The sequence below is a fragment of the Arvicanthis niloticus genome, chromosome 8 (genome assembly GCF_011762505.2).
Source record: "Arvicanthis niloticus isolate mArvNil1 chromosome 8, mArvNil1.pat.X, whole genome shotgun sequence".
Classification (NCBI taxonomy): Eukaryota; Metazoa; Chordata; class Mammalia; order Rodentia; family Muridae; genus Arvicanthis; species Arvicanthis niloticus.
Window position 1 is genome coordinate 41,132,869 of NC_047665.1, and position 25,623 is coordinate 41,158,491.

The 25,623-nt window shown below is 42.2% G+C and overlaps 1 protein-coding gene across 6 annotated transcripts in view; it reads right to left on the reverse strand.

Moving 5' to 3' along the window:
• Positions 1-1,713: 1,713 nt before the first annotated feature.
• The window catches only part of Elmo1 (engulfment and cell motility 1), a 506,925-nt gene continuing 483,015 nt past the window's right edge, over positions 1,714-25,623 (reverse strand). For all 6 annotated transcript variants that reach the window (XM_076939323.1, XM_076939321.1, XM_034510333.2 and 3 more), the window contains 3 exons: positions 19,001-19,083; positions 8,230-8,307; positions 1,714-3,084 (listed from right to left, as the gene is read on the reverse strand). In XM_076939323.1, the coding sequence (XP_076795438.1) occupies positions 2,884-3,084; positions 8,230-8,307; positions 19,001-19,083 (362 nt within the window). In that variant the 3' untranslated portion in view covers positions 1,714-2,883. The remainder of the gene's footprint in view (positions 3,085-8,229; positions 8,308-19,000; positions 19,084-25,623) is intronic.

The window sequence follows — 25,623 nt, forward strand, 5'->3', positions numbered from 1 at the left end:
TGAAGCTAGAAGAACCCAACTTGAGGCACTAGTCTCAATGTATGTGGGAAATGTCTTAAGGTGGTGAATATGGGCAACAACCCTTTCCCACCTTGCTACACAATAAAAGAAATACAAAACAATGATAGCTTGTTCTTAAGATATTATCAGTCTGTGAAGAGGCATGTCATCCATACACACTAAAAAAGAAAAAATGCTTGTAAGAAACCTGTACTCCCATGTTTACTGCAGCAGTATTCACGAAACCTGGTGATGTGGGATCTACTTCAGTGCCCACCATTAGGTGAGTGCAAAAAAAAAGGTGGTATTGTACAGAATGGACTATTATGGAGCCATAAAAAGATAAGATGCAGTCACTTTCAACACCATGGATGAAACTGGAAGACATTATTAAGTGAAATATGCTCAAGGACAGCAAGCAGAACACCTGCTATGGAACCCCCTAGCTGCTGAGGGCAGAATAGGGAGTCAATACTGGAGGCTGGAGAGAGCAGAGGATGGGGTATACAATGGATTGGCCAGTGGGTACAATGATAGAAAAAAGGGCTACACTCTGGGGTCCTACAGCACAGGAGTGTGGGTATAGTTCACAAGGTTGTGTATCTCGAGATCACTAGAAGACGGGATTTCCAGTGTATTAACTATAAAGATATGATAAATGGTTATGGTAATAGAGAGGCTTTCTCATTACCCAGTGTAACATGGATCAAAACACTGTGTTGTCCCACATATGTGTACAAGTATAATATATAAATGGAAAAAGGAAAAAAGTCTCCACAAATTTCTAATTTATGGACCAAAGTAAAAATATCAGGAGATGAATTCTTCTCATCCAGGCCACAGGACAGGTGGATCTCTTAAACTTTGAAGTAAAAAGTGTTATGCCTCTACCAACTTTCTTTTACCTAACTTATCCCACAGTAGGTAGAACAGGAGATGCCTGTCAGAAAGGGCACACATGTTAATAAGATCCAAGCTTAAGGATGGAGGAAATGTCAGCCTGACACTCAGATGTGGGTATTCTGGTGGAAAGAATGACCCCTGTGAATGCCTATGGATTTTGCAATTTATGGAGTGCTCTGGACCATGCCATTTGAGCCCAAGCCAATCTGTAATTGACCATCTTGACAGCCAGAAAGAGTAGTCACCTGTATGTATCCACAGCTTGGCTGCCAGTGCAGAGTTCTGACATCCTTCCCAGCCCTTAGAGTTTACGATCCATGTGACATTTGCAGGGGAGCTGACTTAAGAAGAAATCTCTGTTGTGCTCTGGCAGGAACTTATTAATTCACAGTAAGATTGGTTTTGGCGTAACTGATTTCAGGTGTGTGGGTTTGTATTCTTTTTCCGTGGTTCAACATGTCCCCTTGGTGTCAGTAGTATCTTTAATTGAACTGGCTCTATAAATCATGAAATGGTAAGGAGGAAATAATGGGGAAGTATGCTGAGGAGGCAGCAATGTAAAAGGAATAGATCATATTTCTGTGCAGTGAGTCTCATTTCCTTGGTGAGTTGGGATGTGCCTCCTAGAAATGATATTGGCAATGCTTAGAGCTGACAATTGGTGCTTCCCAAATTAACACCCACTCAAACAGCATGGTTCAGAAGTCTGGAGGGGTTGCCTGATTTTGCATCTCTAACAAGTTCCCAGGTGATGGAGATGCTGAAGTAGCAAGCATCCACATTACTAAATCAAAATACCAGCGCCCCAACTCATCACATTTAATTTTATTCCACAGCATGTTTAAGGGAATGTTATTCTCAGGAAGATGTTTGGGATTAAAATAATTAAAAAAAAAGCTGGAAAGTACACACATTTATGTCTCTTCTTTTCATTAAATATATATCTGTTTGGCAAAAAATGTTAGACTCTTTTGTACAAAAACAAAGCCAAAACAACAAAACAAAACAAAATAACCCCAAACCCTTGTAAAATTTAAAGACCTATAATAATTACAACGATGTAAACTTGGATGTCTGACAGCTTGACCACCCTGGAGAACCTGGGTTGTAGGAGCCCCAGGGAGGTGACACAGAACTGTTGGATAGCGACAGCCACCTTCAAGGCTTAGGTTTAGTCTATCAGAGATGGAGCAGGACTACGGACTTCATTTGTGCTTTCTGCTAAGGGCTGGGAGCTTGAAAAAATAAAGAAGGCAGGTCTGGCTGGGGCAAGGAGAGGAAGCCCAAGACTAGACAGTGTGATAGAGAGGTTGGTCATGATCACAGTGCAGACAGGAAACAGGCATGGACTCTGGACTGTTTGGGAGACCTGATGCTGTAGAGAACTACAATGTGGCTGCTGCTGCTACATGTGAGACCAAGGTGGACCAGAGCAAGGCTAAGGCAGGGAAGGGAGAGAATGTCAAAGCGATCTCAACTCACATAGAGCTGATGATATGAGGTGACCCTAGAGAGAAGGGGTAGGAAGCCTTTGGTCTTCTTATCCAGTAGCAGAGCTATTATATCCAACCCTGACCTTAGGCATTTATTTTGGTTTGGTGAGCAAATATGGGGAAGCTTGGGGCTAACTGGCTTTCCTACTCCAGGCAAGAGTGAAGGAAGGAGGGATATGCCTGTAGCCGGTTACAATGAGAGGACTCTTTGACTTTCTTGCTAGGGGTGACTTTTGCTCATGACCCATTGGTGAGCTGTAGCAATGGGAAAGGATCTAAAACACTGAGTCAGGAAATAGATTCAAGGAAATGGTGAGATGCCAGAAAAAGGGGGAGGGGCTAGGGCTAAAAATCAGGCCAAAGGAAGGGTTGACCTGCAGCTTCTACTCCACCAAAGGGCAGTCACAAAATGTGGATGTGTTTGCTCTCCTCTCTGCTGATAGCTAGATCTTCCAGTTTGGGAGGAATGTGTCCGGGCCCAGCCAGTTCAGTTACAGTCATAGACAAAGTCATAGTTGCTAGGCTCCTTGGGGATCGGAGGCGGTGCGTCCGGGATCTGGATGTTTTCCAGATCCAGCAGGCGAAGCTTGATCTCCATGCTCAGCAGGGTGTCCAAATCATTGCGTGTCAGGTCACTCATCATGTCCTTCCCAAGCAGTGCATTCAGCCCATCTGTCCAGATGCAGTACTGGTGGGAGAGGAGGTGGCAGTGAACATCACTGATGGTAATTATGGGAACAGCACTTAGTACACAGCATGTGCCGAGCAGTCTTAGGTGTTTATCTAATACCCACACTTCTCTATACCTTCTATTTAACAGAAACAGGAACTTCTGTTATCATATGATGTTCAAGTTAAGAAAACCAAATCACAGAGGATGAAGTGATATAAAAAAAATTGGAGTGGGTAGGTTTTGAACTCAGGCAATCTGACTCTAGAAGCTTGCTCTTATGTGCAATGGTGTTTCCCTATGGTACACGGAGAATTGAATTCCATGATATTGCTAATTAAGATGTTGGGGGAATGTATCCCAATATGTTTGTGCTGATCAGCAGGACAGGCATTCTCTTCCTTGATATTTAACACAGTTCCCTGCTTTCCCTGCTTGTTAGCTAATGCCTTCTTACCATATCTAATATTTAAATTTGGACATTGACAGCTCAGTTCCATCATGAAGCCAAGGCAGCCTTTGTGTTTCTTAGAGAAATAAGACCTAGGAAATAGCCTTCAGTTGCTCAGTGTTTGATAATTAAAATGGCTAACATCATTGGTTATCTTACAAAGATGTAGGTTGACTGCCTGTCTGAACCTCCTGTGTCCAGGTCTCTAATACCCAGGGCTTCTAATAATTTATTCTTGGGGACATCATCTCTTTTGGAAAACACATTGGACTACATTATTAAGCATTTTTATTTTCTTTATAAAATAAACGAAGTCTTTGTCTCTTTGGGTGACTATGAAATTCTGGGGAGAAGGAACCACATGTCATTTACCAGAAAACCTACATTGTTCTTTGCAGATTCCTCTTCAGAGGGTAGTGTTCTGCTCTAACTTCAAAAGAGAACCATTAGTGTCTGGAGAAAGAGCCAAGATCTCAGAAACTGGCCTGCGCATTGGATGCTGCCTACTCAACTGTTAAGTGGTCCTTGCCCCTATATAGGACTCCATGCTGAAAACTGTTTTGCTTCTTGCTGGTTTGGAATGCCTTCTAACATCTGCTCTACATTCCATCTTTTCCTGTACTCTCTGGGTCAAGATGCAATTCCAGATCCCAATGAGCCTACACTCCACATCTCTAGTGCCCCACCCTGTGTGCCCCACCATGTGATGGGAGATTTCAGCAGAAGCAACAGAAACCTACAACCACTGTGATTCTATGGAAATCTTCCACAAAGCATGTCAATGGCATTGGTGTGAGCCATGCTTGAGGACGGCAGCATTAAGCTGTAAAGATTCCTTTCTACCTCAGCTGTGTGATCTCAGCCAAAGCATATAGTCCATCAAAAGTCAAATGCACTGTTAAAACATTTCTGGAAGCACTAGTGTGCTCATGAGTATCTCAGATATTTTGACCATGCCCAACCCGTTATCTGCTCACAGATAACAGATAGAAATAGATGTCTAATTCCCTGCCTGGAGATGACTGATTTTGTTGGTCAGAGGTGGGAGACTTCATTTACAAAAGCTTCCCAGATCATTTTGACAAACACCCAGGTATGGGTGTCACTGAGTGCTGTGTTCCAGAAAGCCTTCACAGCTCTGGCAGCATGTTACAGTGATCCCTAAGTCCTAGGACTATTGTTCTTTAAACAAAGACTTCCCAGCCTTGGCTACCTTCTGGCTACAGATTAACATACAGTAATATTGCTTTTGAGAAGCAGCAGGCAGTGACCTTTTCATCAAAAATTACATTGACCAATAAATAAAACTCGTCTACTACTAAATTTGAGATGAAATTCTCAACACTAATTCATGATATATTTTATAGTAAAAATCACAGCTTTAGCTCTATTTTCTGAAAAGCCTAGAAATTATAACCAAATTGTGACAATTTTATCTTTTTACAAAGATTCTGTTTGCTAATTACTAAAATTCCTATTAAAGGTAAGTAGTTTTGATAGAAGAAAAACATGAAACATACAAAAGGAATTTGTACTACGTTGTCCTACCAGAAAACCAGAAAGACATCAAAGTCATAGAGTCATGTCATTAGGATTCTTAAGCCAACTTGGTGATGTTTGTATTATCCAGGATGGGGTAACCTGAATAATAGTAAAGAAACAACTACATATGAAGTCACAAATATGTTTAAATTCTGACATCATAATGATACTCAAACATACCTTCTTTATCGTCTTTAAGACATGCTTATTGTTTTAGAAATTGGCAAAGGAATTAAGTATTTGTCCTGTCACCATGTGTTCTAATTCTAGGAACAGAAGCGTTGTTGAGGCTTGGTTGTCTTTACATCCTCTCACTCATAAATAGAATGGGAATGATAGAACTATGACAAAGCCCTTTGCAAACTTTGGTGGGGCCAGAGTTTAGACAGCAATCAATCATCTGTGGATGCTAATCTTTACAAAAGAGGCAAGGTACCAAAAGAAAAACATCCCTGAGGTTACTTAAAGGTTGCACTTGAGATGGGTGAGACTTCTGACTACTGGGAACACTTGGGAAAAAAAGACTGCAATGATATTGCAGCTTGGGGCAGACAGAAAATTCGCCGTGGTGGCACACGCCTTTAATCCCAGCACTTGGGAGGCAGAGGCAGGTGGATTTCTGAGTTTGAGGCCAGCCTGGTCTACAGAGTGAGTTCCAGGACAGCCAGGGCTACACAGAGAAACCCTGTCTCGAAAAACAAAACAAAACAAAACAAAACAAAACAAAACAACAACAACAAAAAGATGTCTACTGCCATGACCTAGGGAAGCGCTTAAGTTGTGAAAATTTAAAATTAAGGCTGATGTCAGTCCACTACAGCAGAGAGAGATTAGTTTAGATTATCTAGAAGACCCAATGTAATTCCAAGGGCCTTTGATGTCAGAGAGAAGAAAGTGTCAGAAGAGTGAAAAACAATGATTTCACTAAGGAACACGAAGTGAAAAGGGTTTGCAGAGAGAACTTTTCCATTATTGAAACTGATAAAGACCAAGCATGAAGGTGGTCTCTGAAGTAGAAAAACAGGTAAGGACACAAGTCTGCCTAGAGCCTCTGAGAGGGAACACAGCCTTGACTTTAGCCTGGTGAGATCCATATTAGGCAGCCGCCCTCCAGAATGACTGTAAATCTGTGTAGTATTTAACTCGGCCAGGTACAGAGTCTGGCAGGTTAGTTATAATTATTCTGCATGTGTGTGTTTGTGTGTGTACGCACGTGCATGTGTATACCACAGGTTGGAAGTGTTGGTCCTTGTCTTGGTCCTATTTAAGAAAGGGTCTCTTTGATGCTCATTGCTGTGCATGCCAGGCTAGCTGTCTCATGAACTTCTGGGAACTCTTCTCTTCCCATCACACTGCAGACGCACTGGGATACAGACCATGCTACGGTGCCTGGCTTTTGCATGGGTTCTGGTTGCCAGAGCTCAGGTCCTCACCTTTGGACAGCAAAGGCTTTGCCCACCAAGCTATCCTTCCAGACCCTGTTATTACCCTTTTCATTGTCAAGTATTCAGTTTTGGGAGGTCTCTTTCTCTTCCTTGATGAATGAGGTTATCTGAAAAAGAACCTTCTATTTCATGTAGCAATTATGAGAATAAAATGATACTAGATATGCAAGTGTCTTGAAGAAATTGAAAGTTCTTATAAGCACATACAGTCTATAAGAAGTGGCAGCTATGTTTAAAAAAAAAAAAGCTTGGCAGTCATAGAGCATTTATCCTTATCTGGAATTAATGCACACACTGGGGAAAATAGCTTGGCACCAACTTAAGTAACAGCCCAGCTTCTATTTTTGGTTGTTTTCTATGTCTCTTCTATATCTTGGATATGTTGGCCTGTTCATAACCACAACTTTATTTAAAAACAGAAATAGGAAGATATGGCATCTATTTTCAGAAAGATGAAGACAAAGTCTTACCCTTCTGCAAACTAAATGTCAAGTGACACAGAATTATATTTAAGTACCATTCTAAATGCAGGATTTGTGTCTAATCTTTCCTCTTTCTTTGGGATGGATAATTTTATTCAAAACCTTCAAACCAGAGAAAACCAGACACTAAATACCTTTTAAATGAACTGACTCTCCTCAGGGAGATGAGAACAAAAGTCAGATTCTATTAAAATGTTCCCATCCTTCTAAATGCTGTTTGTGCTGTTACATGCAAAACAAAAAATTTGAATGGTATTATCTAAAAATAAAGTTTCAAGCATGATGGTAGGGTCTAATTTACAAGAGAAAAAGTTAAATCAACCGTAACTGCTACTTTACTTTACAAATGCATTTTCTTAGACTTATGCTAAATATTTTAAATATAGCTGACAGTGTGCTTCAAGAAGAGGAACAAATTATACACATAACAAGATGTCAAAAAGAAATGAAAGCATCTTGGAAATAAAATTCCAACAGCAGAGACGGCCCTAAACCTCTTAAAATAGCTTAAAGAGACTTGGTAGAGAAACCACTTCATCAGATGGTCCCACGAATAAAGACACCAGTTTATCTGGAGAGGCTCTAGAGCAAAAATTAAATATGCAGTGTGCATCAAAGTCAGAGCCAGGGCCTCCTCTGCCTCTGGATTAGTTAAACCCTTGCTGAGCCTGAGTCATTTGCACATCAATTTTCTTTAAGACCATTCTACAGTTTAGACTTTGAATATCCCCCAAACGCTGTGTTAAAGGAGAAATACTGAGAGATGCTGGACATTTCAGGAGGTGAGCCTGGAAACGTTAGGACTTCAGATGGTATATTCCTGAACAGGAATATTGAGACATTGGCCCCTTCCCTTCTCTCTGCCTCCTTGCTGCCATGAAGCAAGCAGTTTCCTCCTCCATGAGCACCTGACACTCATCGAAAAGGCAACTGATCACAGACTCAAGACTCAGGAAGTAGAGGTCAAATGTCAACTGTTATTCCAAGTCAAATGCCAATCACGGGGGATTTTGTTATAGTAACAGAAGGAAAGCTAGGCAAATGCATGGCTGCTGATTCAGCTGCTAAGAAGTTTGAGCTGTTGTAGCTGGTGGTTTTCTAGGAGGTTCCCGCTCCTTGTCAACAAGACACCTTTCTATTCACAATTTTCAAAAGCAGGTTTCTACAAGAAGTGACATTTCTTCTATTTCTAGAAGTTTGCTTATTTTTCTCTCATCAATTAACCCTTACCAAGACCTCTTACCTCATGCTTGTCAGGAGCAATAAAATTCAGTTGGCAATTTGAGTCATATAAGATGGAGAAAGCAAGTTCAAGCACCTCCTAGGAGAGAACAAAGAAGCATCACATTAAAGAAAACTGGTGTTCTTTTCTACAAAACTAGTGGTTGAGCTTAAACATGGAAGATGGTCTCTCTTCTGTTTGGAGAAGAGGAGCCACCATGAGGCTGGCAAAAGGAAGGGTGCCGTGCTCCACGTTCCCAGCATGTGTCCTCCTCTGCATTCAGCACAGGCCTGCATGAAGCACCTCACTTTCATAAGAACACAGGCACAAGCTTTTCACTGCCTTTTTGTGGGGCAGGCTTTTGAGGGATTGATAGCACATGGCCAATACTGTGTATCTCCTTTCCAAGAAGATAAAAAGGTAGTAAACTCTTTAATTAGCAGTATTAGGGTGATCAATTTTAGTCACTTCTAGTGGACAGAAACCCATAGAGGTATGGACACTCCTAAAAATAGATGCTACTCTAGAGGTAATAAGACTTCTGAGTAAACACTATTTTGATATCTATCCTTGGACCTTTGTACCACTTTAAGCAAAGGATATATACATCCAAGACTTATCCACTGAGGCTGCAGGATACCGAGGAGAAGCATGGATGTCAGCATCAGAAGACATTAAATCACTGATGTGAACTCACTGAGTGCAGACTATGAGCCAGACCTACAGTGCCAAGGACTAAAGGACACTTTGATTGCATTGCAGCTGGATAAATCTGGTTGACATACCTAGTGCTGTGTCTATTACATAGGCTATAAAACACTTCTCAGAGCTTGTGCTGTACCCATATTGAGGAACTACAATTGCCCTACTAGTTTGAGAAGTCAGCAGAATGGAGCCCCTGGAAGGTTAACAGTCCATAGCTCATATCAGAACCTCACTGGCTCCTGATCTGGAGGGAAGAATCATGTGTTTCCATACCAGCATTCTGACTGTGATAATGTGTGTTTTAGCATACTTCCCTTCATCTCTGTTAGGTGTCACTGACCTCAGTCTCTGCCCTGATAGGATCTGGGAGCAGCACTGTTGAGAAGCTGACCACAAAGAAAGCCAGACCTCTCCATATCATTTCCTATTCACTATCTATGAGCGGATTTGTCTTTGGCCAGTGACTCATATCACAATGCCCCAGAAAGAATATTTCAGATGAATTAAAGAATTCTTCCAAAATAAGCCCCGAAGACCTTGTGTTAGCTGGAGCCACTCAGAACACAGCCTACTTCAAGCTCCTCTGGCCCTCATGGGATTCTCTGTCTGGCTCACCTCAAGTTGTCCTCTCTCTAGGAGGGGGCAGCTTTGCACTAAACCTAGACAGTCATGTATCCCACAGTCAAAGGGTCCCCTCACTCCACCAGAAATAGAAACCCTGGAAGGAAAGGATGCTGAGTCATGGATGCTTGCCTGCATAAACTCCTCTCTCCATTTCTTATTCACTTTCTCCCTCAGCCCTCCATTCAGGCTTCAGTGAAGTTATGCAACAATCATAAAAATAAGCAAGCAAGCAAGCACGCACGTTTTCCATTGAGTTTGGCACCTGTTTCCATAACACTATCTCAAGGCCTTTAAATTTATAATCAAAATGGTGATAGTTATAGCAGTGGCACCATAAATTGATGTCATCTTTTAAAAAAATCAATAAAAATAACCATACATATCAGCAACCATGAATTCCACTCCTGGGAGTATTTAAAAAAAAAAAAATCCCCAAGCAAGCCAAAGTTACATATTGTAACTTGTAATGAGAAATTAAATCTCTTCTGCTCCTTTGGGTATTAAGGAAATCACAAATGGTGAGATAATTATGAAGGAGAGTTTAATGTTAAATGAAAAAAAAAAAAACAGAAAAAATGTGCTTATTGGTCCTGGTTGTGATAATGCAGCCCGTAGACAGAGCCTGGAAGTGAGCGTGGGAAAAGAAAACGACTATTAGGTGCTCGGACTACGGGTCATTATGTCCTCTTAAAGTATGTTTCTGATAAAATTGTTCTGGATTAGAACTCTTTAAAAAATGACTTTTTCTTTATTGATCTGATAGTCATTCATTGGAAGGACTCTGACTCATACTTGAAAAACTGGATGAAAAGGAAGGGTGACTTTGCTTAGGAACTCTAGCTTCAAGAAGATCCTTTCAAAAATAAACAAGACAAGGTGAATTCCACCAAGGTCTTTCGGCCCAAACTGGTGCAACAACTGTGACAACAGCTGGTGTGAACAGCACATAGCCAAGACGCATGCCCTTGACTAGGTACTGAAGCCACTGGCAACCAGGATATTGGAGCTGAGACGGTTCCTCTTTTGTAGAGAGCCAGAAGGCACACAGGAAGAAGCACAATGACCTTGGGCTTTGCCCTCCTTTGGCATATACCTCTCAGGACAAGAAGGATCTGAGCTGTCATGACCTAGATTCCTGATAAATACAGGCAGGAAATGGGAAATTTGTGAGAATGTCAATTCCCACTCTAATCTTACCCAAGGCTGCCTGGGAGGGGTGGGAGGAATTCATTCTCTGAACTGCATGCCTGCATGAAAGGGTGCTATCATTTTTAATAGGTTTTATTGACATCCCTGGCTTGCTGTCACTGAGTCATTTGCTGAAGGTCGGCTGGCTTTCCACCACTTTAAGAAGGGAGGATGCAGAGCTGAAAGCAATGGTACCTCCCGGGCCAACTCTCCAGAAACTGCCACCTGTCCAAACTACCCATAAGAAAGACAGGCTCCAGGTGGCAGCTGAACAGGCTGATACCAGTTTCAGGCAGTGTCTTCCTCTGTACCTCCTAACACAGAGACACACAGACACAGACACACACACAGACACACACACAGACACACACACAGACACACACACAGACACACACACACACACACACACACACACACACACACACACCACCCACAGGTATCCAACACCTCATGGCTTTGTTGCTCACTGTTAAAGATCTTCTGTCTCTTCTGGAATTATGTGAAAAGCTAGCTCTCACAGCAGCCTATCTCTGTCCTGTTCCACTCAGGTACAGGACTTCTTTGCCTTGCCAGGACGGCTTGAAATGGGCCTTGATGTGGAGAGAGAAGGGACAAGAGAAGTTGAACAACCCTCCACTTGCTGAGGCCTCTGAACTCATAATCTCACACTCAGTCCTGTAGCTCTGGGAACTGTGACAAGACATGCAGAGTCACAGATACTCAGAGAAACAGTGCCTTAGCATAAGGATGCATTTAAATATTCATTTTTTCATAGGTAAACGATGGACTGACAATATGAGAATAGAGTTTTAGATAACATCTTTAGTATACTGTTGGCTGTCATTTTTCAGATTGTTTTGGGTAACAACACATTGGCCATTTTCCCCAGAGTGTGTTGAACTATGTGGGTTCTCTGGCTACCTAGACACAAAGTGTTTTGATGAAAGATATATGAGATAGTTTGTCATATGTGTGGATGTTAAATATGACCATAGACATAGTAGTAGACATCAAAGTTACTTGTTTACATACCTATGAACTTGAGTTTCTATGTTAAAAGAAGAAAAAGCTGTCTCTTACTTGTTTAACACAGAGACACGGAGATTGTCATTTTCACAAAGGTAAACCTCTCAAACCTTCTGACTCAAGTTTCTCTGAACAGCTCGAGAGTTCTCCAAACCAGTGACTTTAGTTGTCCCTGCCTAGTCAAGCTTGGGACACTTTCTCAGGCAGAAGCTGTTCCTCCCCATAATGAAGTGCGCCGCGGTCTCTTCATGTTCCATTTAACTGAAAGCTTGCCTGCTGGCTACCTGGTGGATGCCATTTTTAAAGCTCAGCTCAGGTGCTATTTCCTCCTCACTAGTCCCAGATTTCCCTTTGCTACCTTTGTTTTTATTTGCATTTTAAGACATGTGACAAATTATGACTATGTTCATGCATAAATCCTAATCCATTGGACACCCAGAACCAGGGCTGGACCACATTAATCTCTGCAATTCTAGTACCTGTCAACAAAGAAGGAGCTCAATACACGCAATGAATGATTAATGAAGTTAATCAAATAGGATATTTTGTCAAAATGAGAATTTTTAAAAATGATACATCAAGTTGTAGTAGAATCTGCTTCTTATCTTGATTATCATGGCAAGACGGAAGCTGGGCTTTGTGAAGCAGTCAGGGAGATGTAGGGAGACAGGGAAAGCAAAGCAGGCTCCCTACAATGGTGACTCTTCTCACAAGACACTGCAAGGAGAAACAGTGGGAAGGCATTGGGGTATATATCAAAGTAGGACCAATAAGAGAAAGGGGAGGAGACCCAGAAGCCCCATACAATACCATTCATTTGGTAGAGTCCCAGCCTCAGGCTTTGCTTTCCCTTCTTCCACGCATGGTCTTCTGTCTTTCCAAGGTATCCATGTCTTTGTCAGAGAATGAACTCAATAATCCCTAGATGGCTACCAGCAGCCACATTACATTTCTTTCTGAGCATGGAAACATGGTAGTTTTTCTTACAGGAAATACATTCATATTTGAACCTCTAGGATCCACTGAAGTCTATGTTTTAGTACTGTTTGATGGCTGCCCTCCTACAAGCCCCATATCCAGGAAGGCAAGCACCAAGAATACTTGACTAAAACATACCACAAGACATCAAAGACTTTCAAAATGACAGAGTGTGAATTTACATTCCCTAGTTTCTTTCAAATTGATTTTTTTGTCCCCCTGTGATAATTCAAATGTCAGAAAATTCTACCGTGAAGACGCCATACTTCCTGTCTCCATGGACATTTTTCCTGTGGTACTAACCTATGTTAAATGTTTTAGACTCTAGCCCAGTGGTTCTCAACTGGTGGGCCACGAGCCCTGTGGCAAACCTCTGTCTCCAAAAACCATTAGCATTATAATACAGAGCAGTAGCAAAATTACAGTTAGGAAGTAGCCACAAAAATAATGTTATAGTTGGGGGTCACCACAACACGAGGAACTGTATTAAAGGGTTGCAGCATTAGGAAGGTTGAGAACCACTGCTCTAGCTCCAAGTGGTTGAGCCACAACTGCCCTGGTTACCATTCTTTGTTAGAGCCCATCAGATCTCTGAAGGTCAGTGCTGACTAGATATACAGACAGGCACTCTGCAGCAGACACCTCAAGGGAAGGACCAACCCCCTTTACCCCATCATACGGCACAACAAGGCTAAGTCACTGTGACCACAGTCTCTTGTTTCTGATTGCTAATACCTAAGATGGCCTTTTTCAGTAGTTTAGCTCATGGAGATTTCTGCTGCACAAAATCTTAGAAGCTGTTCCACAGCTGCAAAAACTGTCTGAAGAATTAACACCATACTTTGGCTTTTGGACACCAGGCAGAGGCGATCCTGCTGTTGGCACACTTTGGCTAACTCTTCCTTGAAACTGCAGATAGCCCTTTCTTACCCATAAGTCCCAAAGGGGGTGGCAGTGTCTTTGGGTCCTGGAAAAATAGTTGTGAGTGTGAAACTGAGGTAGAATTATGGCTTTCCTTTCTGCTTTTGACACTGCCTGAAAAATAAGGTCTAGGGATAATGATAATATCACAAGGCAAGTAATTCTCAAGTATATTCGAATGACAGAGCCAGGCTGATGGAACATTGCATCAGGTTGGAAATGGCGGGAGTGGCTTGGACACCAGGTAAGCACAATGAAGCAGCTTCCACTTATAGACAGGTTTGTCTATTTACAGCAGTATGCCCTACCCACCCATCTGCCCATGTAACCCTACAGCAACTTTCCACAGTCCATCCATCCATTCAATTTTTTATGACATCCTGAAAATAATGAAAACATCGGCACCTTACGAAATAGTATTTGCTAACTTGTTTGTGAATTCGTAGGGGAGTGGCACGCAGTCTGAAAAAAACGCCAAGTCCACGCATGTAATGTGTTCTCCAGTCCTGTCTCCATACCTGTGCCCACACTGGTCACCTGGGTTTCTCCCTCCTTCTCTCCCTCTTCTTTCACCAGGCCACAGCAGAATCAATCTTCTTTTTCACTTGGGTTCTGTTGAGTGGTCCCCTGTTTTCACCTTTATTATCTTTAATTTCTACTCACTTATTTCTTATTAAACTTCTTGCCTTTTAAAGTATTTTATGTCAGGGACACTAATGTTTTCGAAGCATGCTTCTCTTCTAAGCACCTAATATAAATTTCCTTATAAATGATGCTTTCACTGCATCCAGTATAAGTTTTTTTTTTTAATTTTATTGAGTTTGAGACATAAAATTTCTCTTATGACTTCTTTAAATTACTGGTTATTTAGAAGTGTGTTGTTAAATTTCCAAATATTTACATTTCTGCTTTCCTTTTTTGCTATTGGTTTCTACTTAAAATTTATGGTGACTCAAGAATATGCTTTGCAATAAAATTTGGAAAAAATTTATTTTTATCATGATGAAAGCCAAATTAAACTCATTTTATGGCTCAGTATGTATCCTGGTGAATGTTTTTGTGAGCTCGAGAGGATCATGTATTGTCCTGCTGGCTAGAATATTCTATTAATTCCAATTAGATCAAGTTGATTGATGGTGATATTCATACTGCCAGCATCCATTTGATTGGCCTTTGCTTGATCTCTGTTGGTTACTGAGGCAGGGATGCTGAGGTCCCTTTTGGTCTGTCAGTATCTGGACTCATGTATTTTGCTTCTCCTCCTTCTCCTCCTCCTCCTCCTCCTCCTCCTCCTCCTCCTCCTCCTCCTCCTCCTCCTCCTCCTCCTCCTCTTCTTCTTCTTCTTCCTCCTCTTCCTCCTTCTCCTCCTTCTTCTTTTTTGGTTTTTTGAGACAGGGTTTCTCTGTGTAGTCCTGGCTGTCCTGGAACTCACTCTGTAGACCAGGCTGGCCTTGAACTCAGAAATCCACCTGCCTCTGCCTCCCAAGTGTTGATGCTTCTTGTTAAGTTTACATGTGTGTAGGGTAAGGTTATTGTGTCTTTTAGGAAACAATAGCTCCTTGACAATTTCCTCTCTTCTGAGGTCTGATTTGTATAAGGTTGATAGAGATAGATCAGCTTTCTTTAGATTAGAATCAGTATGGTGTGTCTTTCCCTTCTGATACTTTAAAGTCATACTGGAAGTAGGTTTCTTACAAATAGCATGTAATTCTTAATTTAATGAAAATCAGTTTGTAGTTGCTGTGCCTTCTCCATGTTCCTGTTTCCAGGTCAGCAGCTCAGCAACAACCTCCCCAAATCACTATCCAGCCACTTCCAGCATCTATAAATGGGGTGCCATCTGGGGCACTATGGGCAAGAGGCCAGAGCAGGAACTGATGAGCCCCAGAATGTCTGGTGATCGACAAATATCTGAGCTCCTTGAATCAGACAACCTTTCCAAATGGATAGAGACATTCATAGAGCTGTGAAAATCTGAGGTATAGACTCTCTACAACCCCCTCCTTTCTACCTTTATAGCTATCCACCGTTCCCCAGACGCTGATACCACCCCAGTGTGGACATCCAGGAAACATCGGCCTGGACATCCCCAAGGGTAAGTGGTGTGCCCTGTATGAGGTCAGGAGCATTTTACTCTCCATCAAGAACCTGCCAGGAAAACCTAACACAGCCCTTTAAACACACATGCTGCTGAGCTCTGGATAATCTCACAGCTAAGAGCATAGACCCCATCTGTCCAGCCTCACTCCTGTTGCTGTCATTGTTATTCCTGAGATGGTCTTTCTTTTATTTATTTATGTACAGGTCTCTGTTTCTTGAGCTGTGGTGATATTTTTTATTTTCTTTCTTTTTTTTTAAATTAAGTTTGTTCAACCATTTACAATGTATATTAAATAAATGAACTTTGATCATTTTTTTAAAATAAAAATCATTCTAAAAATTGTTGTCTCTTAACTAACACGATCTTCTGCCCCTTCCCTTCTGCCTTCCCTTTTAATATGAGTGTGGCACTTGCTCCTCCCTGTCTCTTTAATTTAGTTTCCATTCCCTCTGCTTATCCGGTCGTGGTCACACTGCAACATACTCTCTCTACTGTGATCATAAGTAACACGCGGCATGGCTTTTGTGTTAAAAAAAAAACCCAATATTTTTATTTTATCTTCCCCTTGGCTTTCTCTGATACTACTCTTGCTTCTACTTTGATTTAAGTTTCTAGTCCTTATCATGTCTATTCTGTCAGAACCAATTCATTTGAACACTTCTTGTATAACGTTGACTTTTTCTATTGCAGCCTACAACATTTTACATCATAGTTATTACTTTCCAATCCGACAAGTTCTTTATCTGTGTCATTCTGGTAAAAGGCAAACGATTTACACAATCTAAAGAGAAACCAGAACCCTGATCCCGATGGTTGTCTTGTTTTTGTAGGCTGCCCCACCTCACCCCTCTTTTTAGATTAAGAGGAGGCATGCCGTTAATTTCTTTGGAATGTACTAGGTGATACGAATGACCTAGTAGGTCTTTAAAGTGGTAATTTATGTTACTATAGCAAGAAAATTTTGTTCTTCTCTTGCATGCATATGTGTATGTGGTATGTATGAGTGTTCATATGTTTGGCTCACATGTGTGATTTTGCATGCACATGCATGTATGTAGACCTGCATCAGCAGGTTCAAAGTCATCAGGTGTCTTCCTAGATCTTTTCTATTTTACTTACTGCTCCGGGGTCTCTGGCTAAACCTGCCCCTTTGTAAGGAGGAGAATGACAGCTCTCAAAACCTCCACATGCTGGGCTGAGGTAGGAAACCTCTTTGAACGTAATTTACAGAATTCCTAGTTCCTAGTCAGCATGTTCAAGTCCTGGCAGACTGCTCTGCTGCCAGCCAACCCTCCCAGCCCTCTGAGTTAGACTCTTCTGTTGTCAATTTCTGCACATGGCTTCCTGCTCAGTTCAAGTGTTATCTAACCGGGAACCTTTCTGGAGCTGAGCAGAGTCTCTCTGAGGCTGCAGATGGAACACCTGACATGTGAAACATATGGCAATCCCTGCTGCTGTTGAAGGAAGTCAGCACCATAAGAGGCAAACCATGAAATCTGAGACTTGTTGCCACAGTTTAGAATGCTCCGTGGAGTCTATGCACAATACAGTCCTCGTCTGTCTGACATGGAACCCCCATAGTTGTTATACAACAGATTACCCAGACTGTAGTCACTCCAGTCTTCCTTTGTATTATTGTCCTCATCATTGGAGCACCTAATATCTGGTGTTCCAAAGAAGGAATGCACATGGACTTGAGCTGAATTATATCTATATAACACCAGGCGCAAGGGTCTTGTAAATGAGCATCCTTGCCTGTATCCTTCCCTTCCGACATCTTGAACAGTACCCCCACAGTGTCTTTTGTTTTCTTTGAGCATAGTTGTGTGCAATGACCTTTAATCTTCGTTTGAAATCAGAAAACGGGGATTATTTCCCTTAATGCTGACTGATAAGCAGGATAGATTTCTTTTATTCATTCCTTAGACACCGTTTTTAGAATCAAAGAAATAAATGGCCGATTCATGCCTCATTTGGCACCTAGAGCAGCCAGGTAACTCTAGACTTTTTGTTTTGTTTTTGAGACAGGATTTTGCTGTGTAGTCCAGGTTGGCTCATGGTTTTCTTGCTTCTTCTTCCTTTGTGCTAGAATTACAAGTGTATACAACCACATACAGCCAAATTGTTTTGTTGATGTGGCATATAACACAAGATGCCCAGGAGTATAAGAACTGGATCCTCAATGGAGCCTCTGACTTAAAAGCAGAGGAAAATTTTCTCTTTCTAGATTGTATCCACACCCTGTTTACTCACAAACCAATGTGGACCATCATGGTGAAAGCGTGTTGGTAAACTGGAAGGGATGGGGAGAAATGCTGCACTGTTCACGATACCTAAGCATGCACTCCTGGGTACTGTTCACGGTACCTAAGCATGCACTCCTGGGTACTGTTCACGGTACCTAAGCATGTACTCCTGGGTACTGTTCACGGTACCTAAGCATGCACTCCTGGGTACTGTTCACGGTACCTAAGCATGCACTCCTGGGCATTGTTCACGGTACCTAAGCATGTACTCCTGGGCATTGTTCACGGTACCTAAGCATGTACTCCTGGGCATTGTTCACGGTACCTAAGCATGTACTCCTGGGCATTGTTCATGGTACCTAAGCATGTACTCCTGGGCATTGTTCACAGTACCTAAGCATGTACTCCTGAGCATTATTCACGGTACCTAAGCTTGTATTCCTGGGTATTGTTCATGGTACCTAAGCATGTACTCCTGGGTATTGCTCTCCTTTAAGCTTCATTTGGATATTCAATAATCTACTTTCTATGACACTGAAGGGTCAGGTGCTTAGTGTTTTCTCATATCCTTTGACTCACGAGGCTGGTGTCCGCCTGTCTTAGGCTTCACTGAGACTCAGTGGGGCCATGTAGGGAGAGGGAATACCATAAACATGAGGTAAGAAGAAACCTGCAGAATGGATGAAGATGAGTGGAGAAGGCTCATACAAAGGCAGAGGGAGGCAGCCATTGTACTTTCTAAGGTTAACAGGAGACACAGGATTGGGGAACAGGAGAGAACAGGCACTAGAAAAGTGATCAGGCAGAGGAAGAGTGAAGGCACCAAACAGGGAAGGAATGGATCAGGGAAGAAAAAAGGAGAGCTGAGCTCCACAACCTACATAAAATACCTTTCAGTTCCATGGTGAACCCTCCCAAACATTTGTAAGTGAAGGCTGGGATCGTTCTGATAGCTCACTGCATTGTACAGGTAGAGACACTTACAGTGATCTAGAAATCATACCTTGTTTTGTTTAAGGGCACCTTTCTCTTTCATATGAGGGCAGTCCTTTCCCGTCACCACTGCTTTGATATCTGCCACCGGCACTGCAATTCATAAAAATAATGAAAGTTACGATACCACTGGAAGCGTCAAGGTCAATAAAGGAGTGAATGTACTCATTGTGTTTGCTGCCCTGGTTGGCACTTCCTGAAGCCACTGCAGAAAGAAAAAGGCAGAGACGTGACAAGAGAAAGAGAAGTCAGGCAGTCTTTAGAAACTAGACACCCAGCTGGGTGGTGGTGCCGCACGCCTTTAATCCCAATCCCAGCACTTGGGAGGCAGAGGCAGGTGGATTTCTGAGTTCGAGGCCAGCCTGGTCTACAGAGTGAGTTCCAGGACAGCCAAGGCTACACAGAGAAACCCTGTCTCGAAAAACAAAACAAAACAAAAAAAAACAAAAACAAAAACAAAAACAAAAAACAAAAAACAAAAAAAAGAAAAAGAAAGAAAAGAAACTAGACATCCCTGAGCATATTAGATTTTGGTAAAATGTATCTCTAGCATGGTAGTTCCATAAGTATGATCTGGTTCACTAAAACCTGAAATAACACCTATAGTGGTGTTGTAAGTGATGGTGTTATAATAGACGCAGCAGGAGGTAACAGTGCTCAGTACAATATGGGAGGTTCTAATAGTGACACTGTAAGGGCTTCTGTGTCCCATGAGCAAGGCCAAGTGCTTCATATGTGTTCGTATCGCTAGCATTTGCACCCATGTTTGTTTCTGAGGGTTGGATGAACAGAGTAAGCGGATCTAGCTTAAATCACCAATCTGACTTCAAACAGTTCTGAACTTTCCTTCCAAAACGCTCCCTTTCCCAAATCATAAACTGTCGTAGCAGCTCTGTAAGGTTTGGTTGTCCTTGTTCAACAGGCAATGGAAATGAACTCAATAAAATAAAGAAAACCTTCCTTTCTTACTGAGCCTTTGGAAAATAATGCAGTTAGATAGGATGATGCTATCTTATGGCTTGCTCAGGAGTAGGAAGAAGATAAGAAACAGAAAAGGCTTTGCCTTCAAAATACTCTAAAATTAAACAAGAGAGACAAGGATGGGTAGCGTGGCCCAGAATCTCAATTTAAAAAAAAAAAAAAAAAAAAACTAAAAAAACACTAAGTTATCCACTCTTCTCCAACCCCAAATTGTCCAGTCCCACAGTGATTGTGAATTTAGCTGCACACTCTGCCTAGATTGGCTTTGTTAAAAGAGGGTTTTGTAAGCAACCAGTGCCTTACAGTCTTAAAGGAGAACATAATGGCAGATCTTACAGTTAAAGGTTGTACACTTTCACTGACGAAACTGATTGTAGTGTGGATAACAACAAAATTATAAAGTTGTAGAATATTAAAACAACAGTATAGCTAATCTCCCAGGAACACTAAGACTCTGCCGAAGTCTGGAAAACACCCAGAACTCTCAAGCCCAGAGAAGAGAGTATGCTATAAACTCTAATGTCTGGAGGCTTCACCATCATCTACTTAACAACATCTACTCCCCCACCATGTAGCCCTGACTCTAGTCCACTCTGTTCAGAGTACTTGTGTTCAATTTCAATATCAATGTCTGGCTCCTCCTCCTCCTGGGCACAAGGAAGACTATGCATCCCAGAAACTTTTATGGTTAGCTGGGGTCTTGTGACTAGGTAAGATGTAAGAGAAAATACTTATCTAGACTAAGGGGCTGAAAAGTCCTAATCTGCCATTTCTTCTTCCTGTGTTCTATCTAAATTTTGCAATTATGTCTGTATGTCAAAGCGGGGATTAGCTTGTGGCCCTAAGTGAATAGAAGGGTCCTTCATCAACATAATGGGAGAGACGTCTAAAGCACACTAGATGAGTGGCTGCTTGCTCCTGTGCCATGATGTAGCTGCATAGCCTCTGGCCACTGGTTCAGCCCTATGCTGCAGGTGCCTTTTTTTTTTTTTTTTTTTTTTTTTTTTTTTTGACTCTCTCCTGATTTCCTTTGAATAGGAGTCCTGTAGGTGGATGTTATGATGCCCAAGCCTATCTTACTTCAGTTGTCTGACTTTGGGTCTCACAAGTCCATTTTCATAACCAAGGGCTAGCGAGTCTTGCTGCCTCTGTGGCTTATCTGTCTGCGGGGCATATCTGAACACTTGGGGAAGTTGGTTATGTTTGCAATGGAGACATTCAAGGGAATTTTAAAATCTAATTAGCAAAGCAATTCATAAAACCTCCTAAAGCTTCACCTGGGGTTGAAATCCCAAGTACATTGTAGAAAATCCTTTGTTATAGGAAATGTTCAGTGAGCTCCAGTATCTGTCCTCTGCAAAGGTAAGCCACCCTTGGCTTTGAAAACACGTAGAATGTAGAACGGGACAGGAACACACAAAACTGCTTTGGATCGTCTCTTGAATCCTTAATGCAAAGGCTTCACAGGAGAAAAATCTCTTTTCACTGGATATTGCAGCTATACATATTTTCTATTTAAATATCCATTGTCCTTTATCAGGGAGATGAGCTGCTGTGTCGATCATGGGATTATGACTAAAAAGAAAACATAAACTACTAAAAATATCGTCATTTTAAAAAGCTATGTTTCCTTCTTTTGTTTTTTCTTCCTCCCTCTTCCCTCCCTCCCTCCCTCCCTCCCCCCTTCCTTCCTTTCTTCCCCCCCTCTCTCAATTTCTTTCTTTTATGTCTTTCCTCTAGATGCACTGGAAGATTAAACATGGGGAGAACTGAAAACAATGTCCTCTCTAGTCCAGGGGTAGAAACAAAAGAGCCACATTCACTCAGCATGGAGTTACTGAGGACTTCAAAGCCAAGCTAGATTTGGGATTTGTTCTTTCTACATGGGAGAAAGATAATCAGTGGGGTGCAGAGCTGGGCGGAGCAGAGGCCACCAGAGAAGGAAGTAGCATCTTTACTCTACGGCACATCTTCGTTTCTCCCATTTGCCCACTTTGAGAAGGATTAGGATGATCTAATTCAACCCGCCATCTTGCAGATGGGAAGCCTAAGGTTCAAGAGGAAGACTTCCTTATATAATGTCACACAGCAAGCCAGGGACAGATCTGGGATTAGTGTTCCATGCTCCCTTACTAGGCTCCTGTCCCTTTGTGTTTGGAAGGTGTAAGCAGCCTGCATCATAATGAGATCAACCACAAATGAGGGCTTCACTCTAAAGGCATTGAGGAAACTCCTTACTAGTGTCTTGAAAGAAAGTTTAATTATGCTTTAAATGACAAAATATTACTAATAAACAAATGTGGCCACTATGATGCAAACACTTTTAGCTTTTTTTTCTTTGTCCCTGGGAGAAGTCGAGGGAAAACATCTTCAGGAAGTGGCTCTAAGCCTTGAGTACATGTTGTTTGCAGACACTGCTGTGTGCAGGTATCCTTGATAGAAGCTTCTGTGGCATGAGACAGGAAGAAGGCGGGCTGCTCCAACAGTTAGGATAGAGCCTGCTCTTCCTAACCTAGCAGATCAGCTTCATAGCACTGAGGGACGGACCATACCCTGCCTTTGGAACCAGAGACTAAGGCTTTAGGGGCTTGATTAACCTCTTGTTCTACCACGTTAGGCTTGCTCCAGATCAGAGTCTTAGATCAATTTTATTCCAGGCAAGAAAAAAACAAAAACAAAAACAAAAAAACAAAACAACAACAACAAAAAAAATAAAACAAAAAAAAACCATGAATTACAATAGGCCATGGAGCTGTTTGGCTGCCTGCAAATGCCTTCATCTTACTATTTACTAACTCATGGCTGTAAACTAGTTATACTTACTGCTTCTCTACCTCACTTCTCTTATCTATAAAATATGGATGAAATGTCCTTTCAGGTTGCATAGCAGATAACTTATGTAAGCTCTGAGCACAGCGCCTGGCATACCTTATGCACTTAGCAAATGCCAGCAGCCATTATTCCTATTACTATTAATCTGCATTAATTCTCTCAGTAGATGGAGAAATCCGAATTCTTCACTGTGCTTCCATGACCCAAATCCCCCACTTTGCCTGGCTGTCAGATGCTCTCTTCATCTTCTATAATAGGCTTAATCTTTGAGGAGGGCATCGGCCATGCTTTCCTCCCTGTCCCTCTGATGTGGGGGTGAAGAACACTGGCCTAGATTCTTTCAAACAGAGGCCTTAAAGGGCACTAGGCATGGCTAAAGCAAATGAGCCTTGAGTGTGATGGGGTGAAGGGGATGGCAGCCTGTTAAACCCAGGGTAGGAGCAGAGTCAGAGGAGATAAAGGAAATGTAGATTTTTTTTTTCAAGGGCGCCATTACTGTGGATCAGAAAAAATATGAAGAGCAACAGTTCAAAGCTTTAGGGAAGAAGACAGCAAAGGGGAGTCCTCCAATTCTTACTAGGACCAGCTGGAGAAAAAGGTCCAGTTAACCAAGTGAGTCAACCAAGTTAACCAAGTTAACCAAGTGATAGTCCTTTACTATCCAGCCCTGATTAACTCAAGGGGTGAAAGACAATTCCTCCTGGCCTTGGAAGAGGACAAAAACGCACGGCAAGGTGATGACTCTTACCATTAATTAACAGAATCCACCACTTTTTTTTCCTGATTTTTATAAGCTATACCTTGATTACAATTTCCTCTCCTTCCCAGTTCCTCCCCACATCCCCTCCTGTCTGGATCCACCCCATTTCTGTCTTTCATTAGAAAAGAGTAGCCTTCTAAGGAATAAAAAAATGAAACAAAATAAAATAAGACAAAAATAAACACATTAGAGTAGTACAAAACAAACACAAACAAAAGAGCCCAAGAAAGAGACGTCATCACAGAGAGCCACCCGTTACACACTCAGGAATCCTATAAAAGGACAAAACCAGAAGGCACAATAGATACACAAAGAACCAAGGTTGGAGGAGGGAGGGAAGATAGCACTTAAAAAGATGAGAAAAGGAAAAGTCCCGATACAGTGTTATCAACCGAGGAACCTTCAAAGACGCCACTGAGTTTGTGTTCTGTTGGCCATTTACTGTTGGGCACACAGTCAGTCCTTTAAAAGTAGTTTGTTTCCTCAATGAGAACCCCTTGGGGAAAATCAAAATTTCATTTGCAAGTGGTTTTCATTGGACATAGAATTTGGGTTAGGGATGGGGCTGTGTGTCCACGTCTCCCTTCGCCTCTAGGCCCCATGTGGTGCAGACCCACGAAGGCCCTGTGTCTGTGACCTCAGTCTGTGAGTTCATGTGTGCTTTGCTCCTGTTGTGTTTTGAAAGCCTTGTTTCCTTGGTGTCCTCTGGCCTCTCTGGCTCTTACATTCTTTCCACATCCTCTTCTGCAGGGTTCCCTTAGCCCTGAGAGGAGGGATGTGATAGAGACACCCCTTTTAGGGTAGAGCATTTCAAGGTCTCTCACTCATTTTTCTAGTGGAATTTTTTTCTGCTTCTAAGAGCCCAGGAAGAGTATAGAATTGGCACAGAAGGCAACCAGGTGTGTAGTGGAAGCTGCACACTTAGTTTCCTAGGGCAGGGCAGGGGGCAGGGCAGGGGCAGGGCAGGGGGCAGGGCAGGGGGCAGGGCAGGGGGCAGAGCAGGGGGCAGGGCAGGACCTTCTTAGGTACACAACTTCATTTCATTTTATAACATAAGCATAGCCCCTGCCCTGACCCCTACACAGATAGATATAATCTCACCAGCACATACCCTTCCCCACTCCACACACTCTTAAACTTATATAATTTCTACCTATCTTTCAAGGGATACAGTGTGAGATACCCTTTGGAATTCTGCATCACTGGGCTTGAAAGGCTGTGGAGGAAAGGGAGGGCACATGACTCTTGGAGGCATCTTCAGGAGGAAGACTGCTACCTTCTCCCAGAACCCATGTTAGCCCCTATGTGGAGAATGGAGACTCTCAGCTCCAGCTGTCCCTTCTGCAGGTACCCAGGCCAGGGCTCTCCTTGCATAGTTAGGTGATTGCTGGTTTTCTCTTCTCTGGGGCTTTGGAGGTGAGGGACATTGCTTGGTGGGAAACCCCAGAAACTGCCTTTTAATAAAGCTCTGGTGCCAGCCAACTTCTAGAACTTTCTCTAAGGCTTGTCATTTCCTAAGCACCTGAAACTGGTAAAGTGCCAGTTATATGCCTATGCCAAGTTGAGAAGTGGATTGTTTATCTGTAGGAGTGAGGATAAATTATGTGCTCAATCAGTAGAGAATAGATTCTCAGGGTGGAATTAGGAGTGTATTGATTCTTTTGCCCAAACTACTTTCTCCATCTCTTGGCTAGGTGAAAAAGGTCTTGGGAGATGACGTCCTGAACAGTAGTAGTTATTTTGGGTGCAAGAAAGTTCTAAAGCTTTCCCAGATCACTGGCTGTGAACATGCCCTAGCTTATAAGAGATTTTGCTTTACCAATTAATAGCAAGTGGAGAAAAAGGAGGTCTCAGGAGTGTGCTCTTCACAGAGCTAATTCAATGAGCAGAAAGAACTGTCCTTTCTTCTAATAATTCTAATAATTTCTTAATGTGTGAGTGTATGTCTCTCTCTCTCTCTGTCTATCTCTTTCTCTGTGTGTGTGTGTGTGTCTCTCTCTGTGTGTGTGTGTGTGTGTGTGCAAGTGTGCTCTATATATACATGTATGTCTATATGGAGA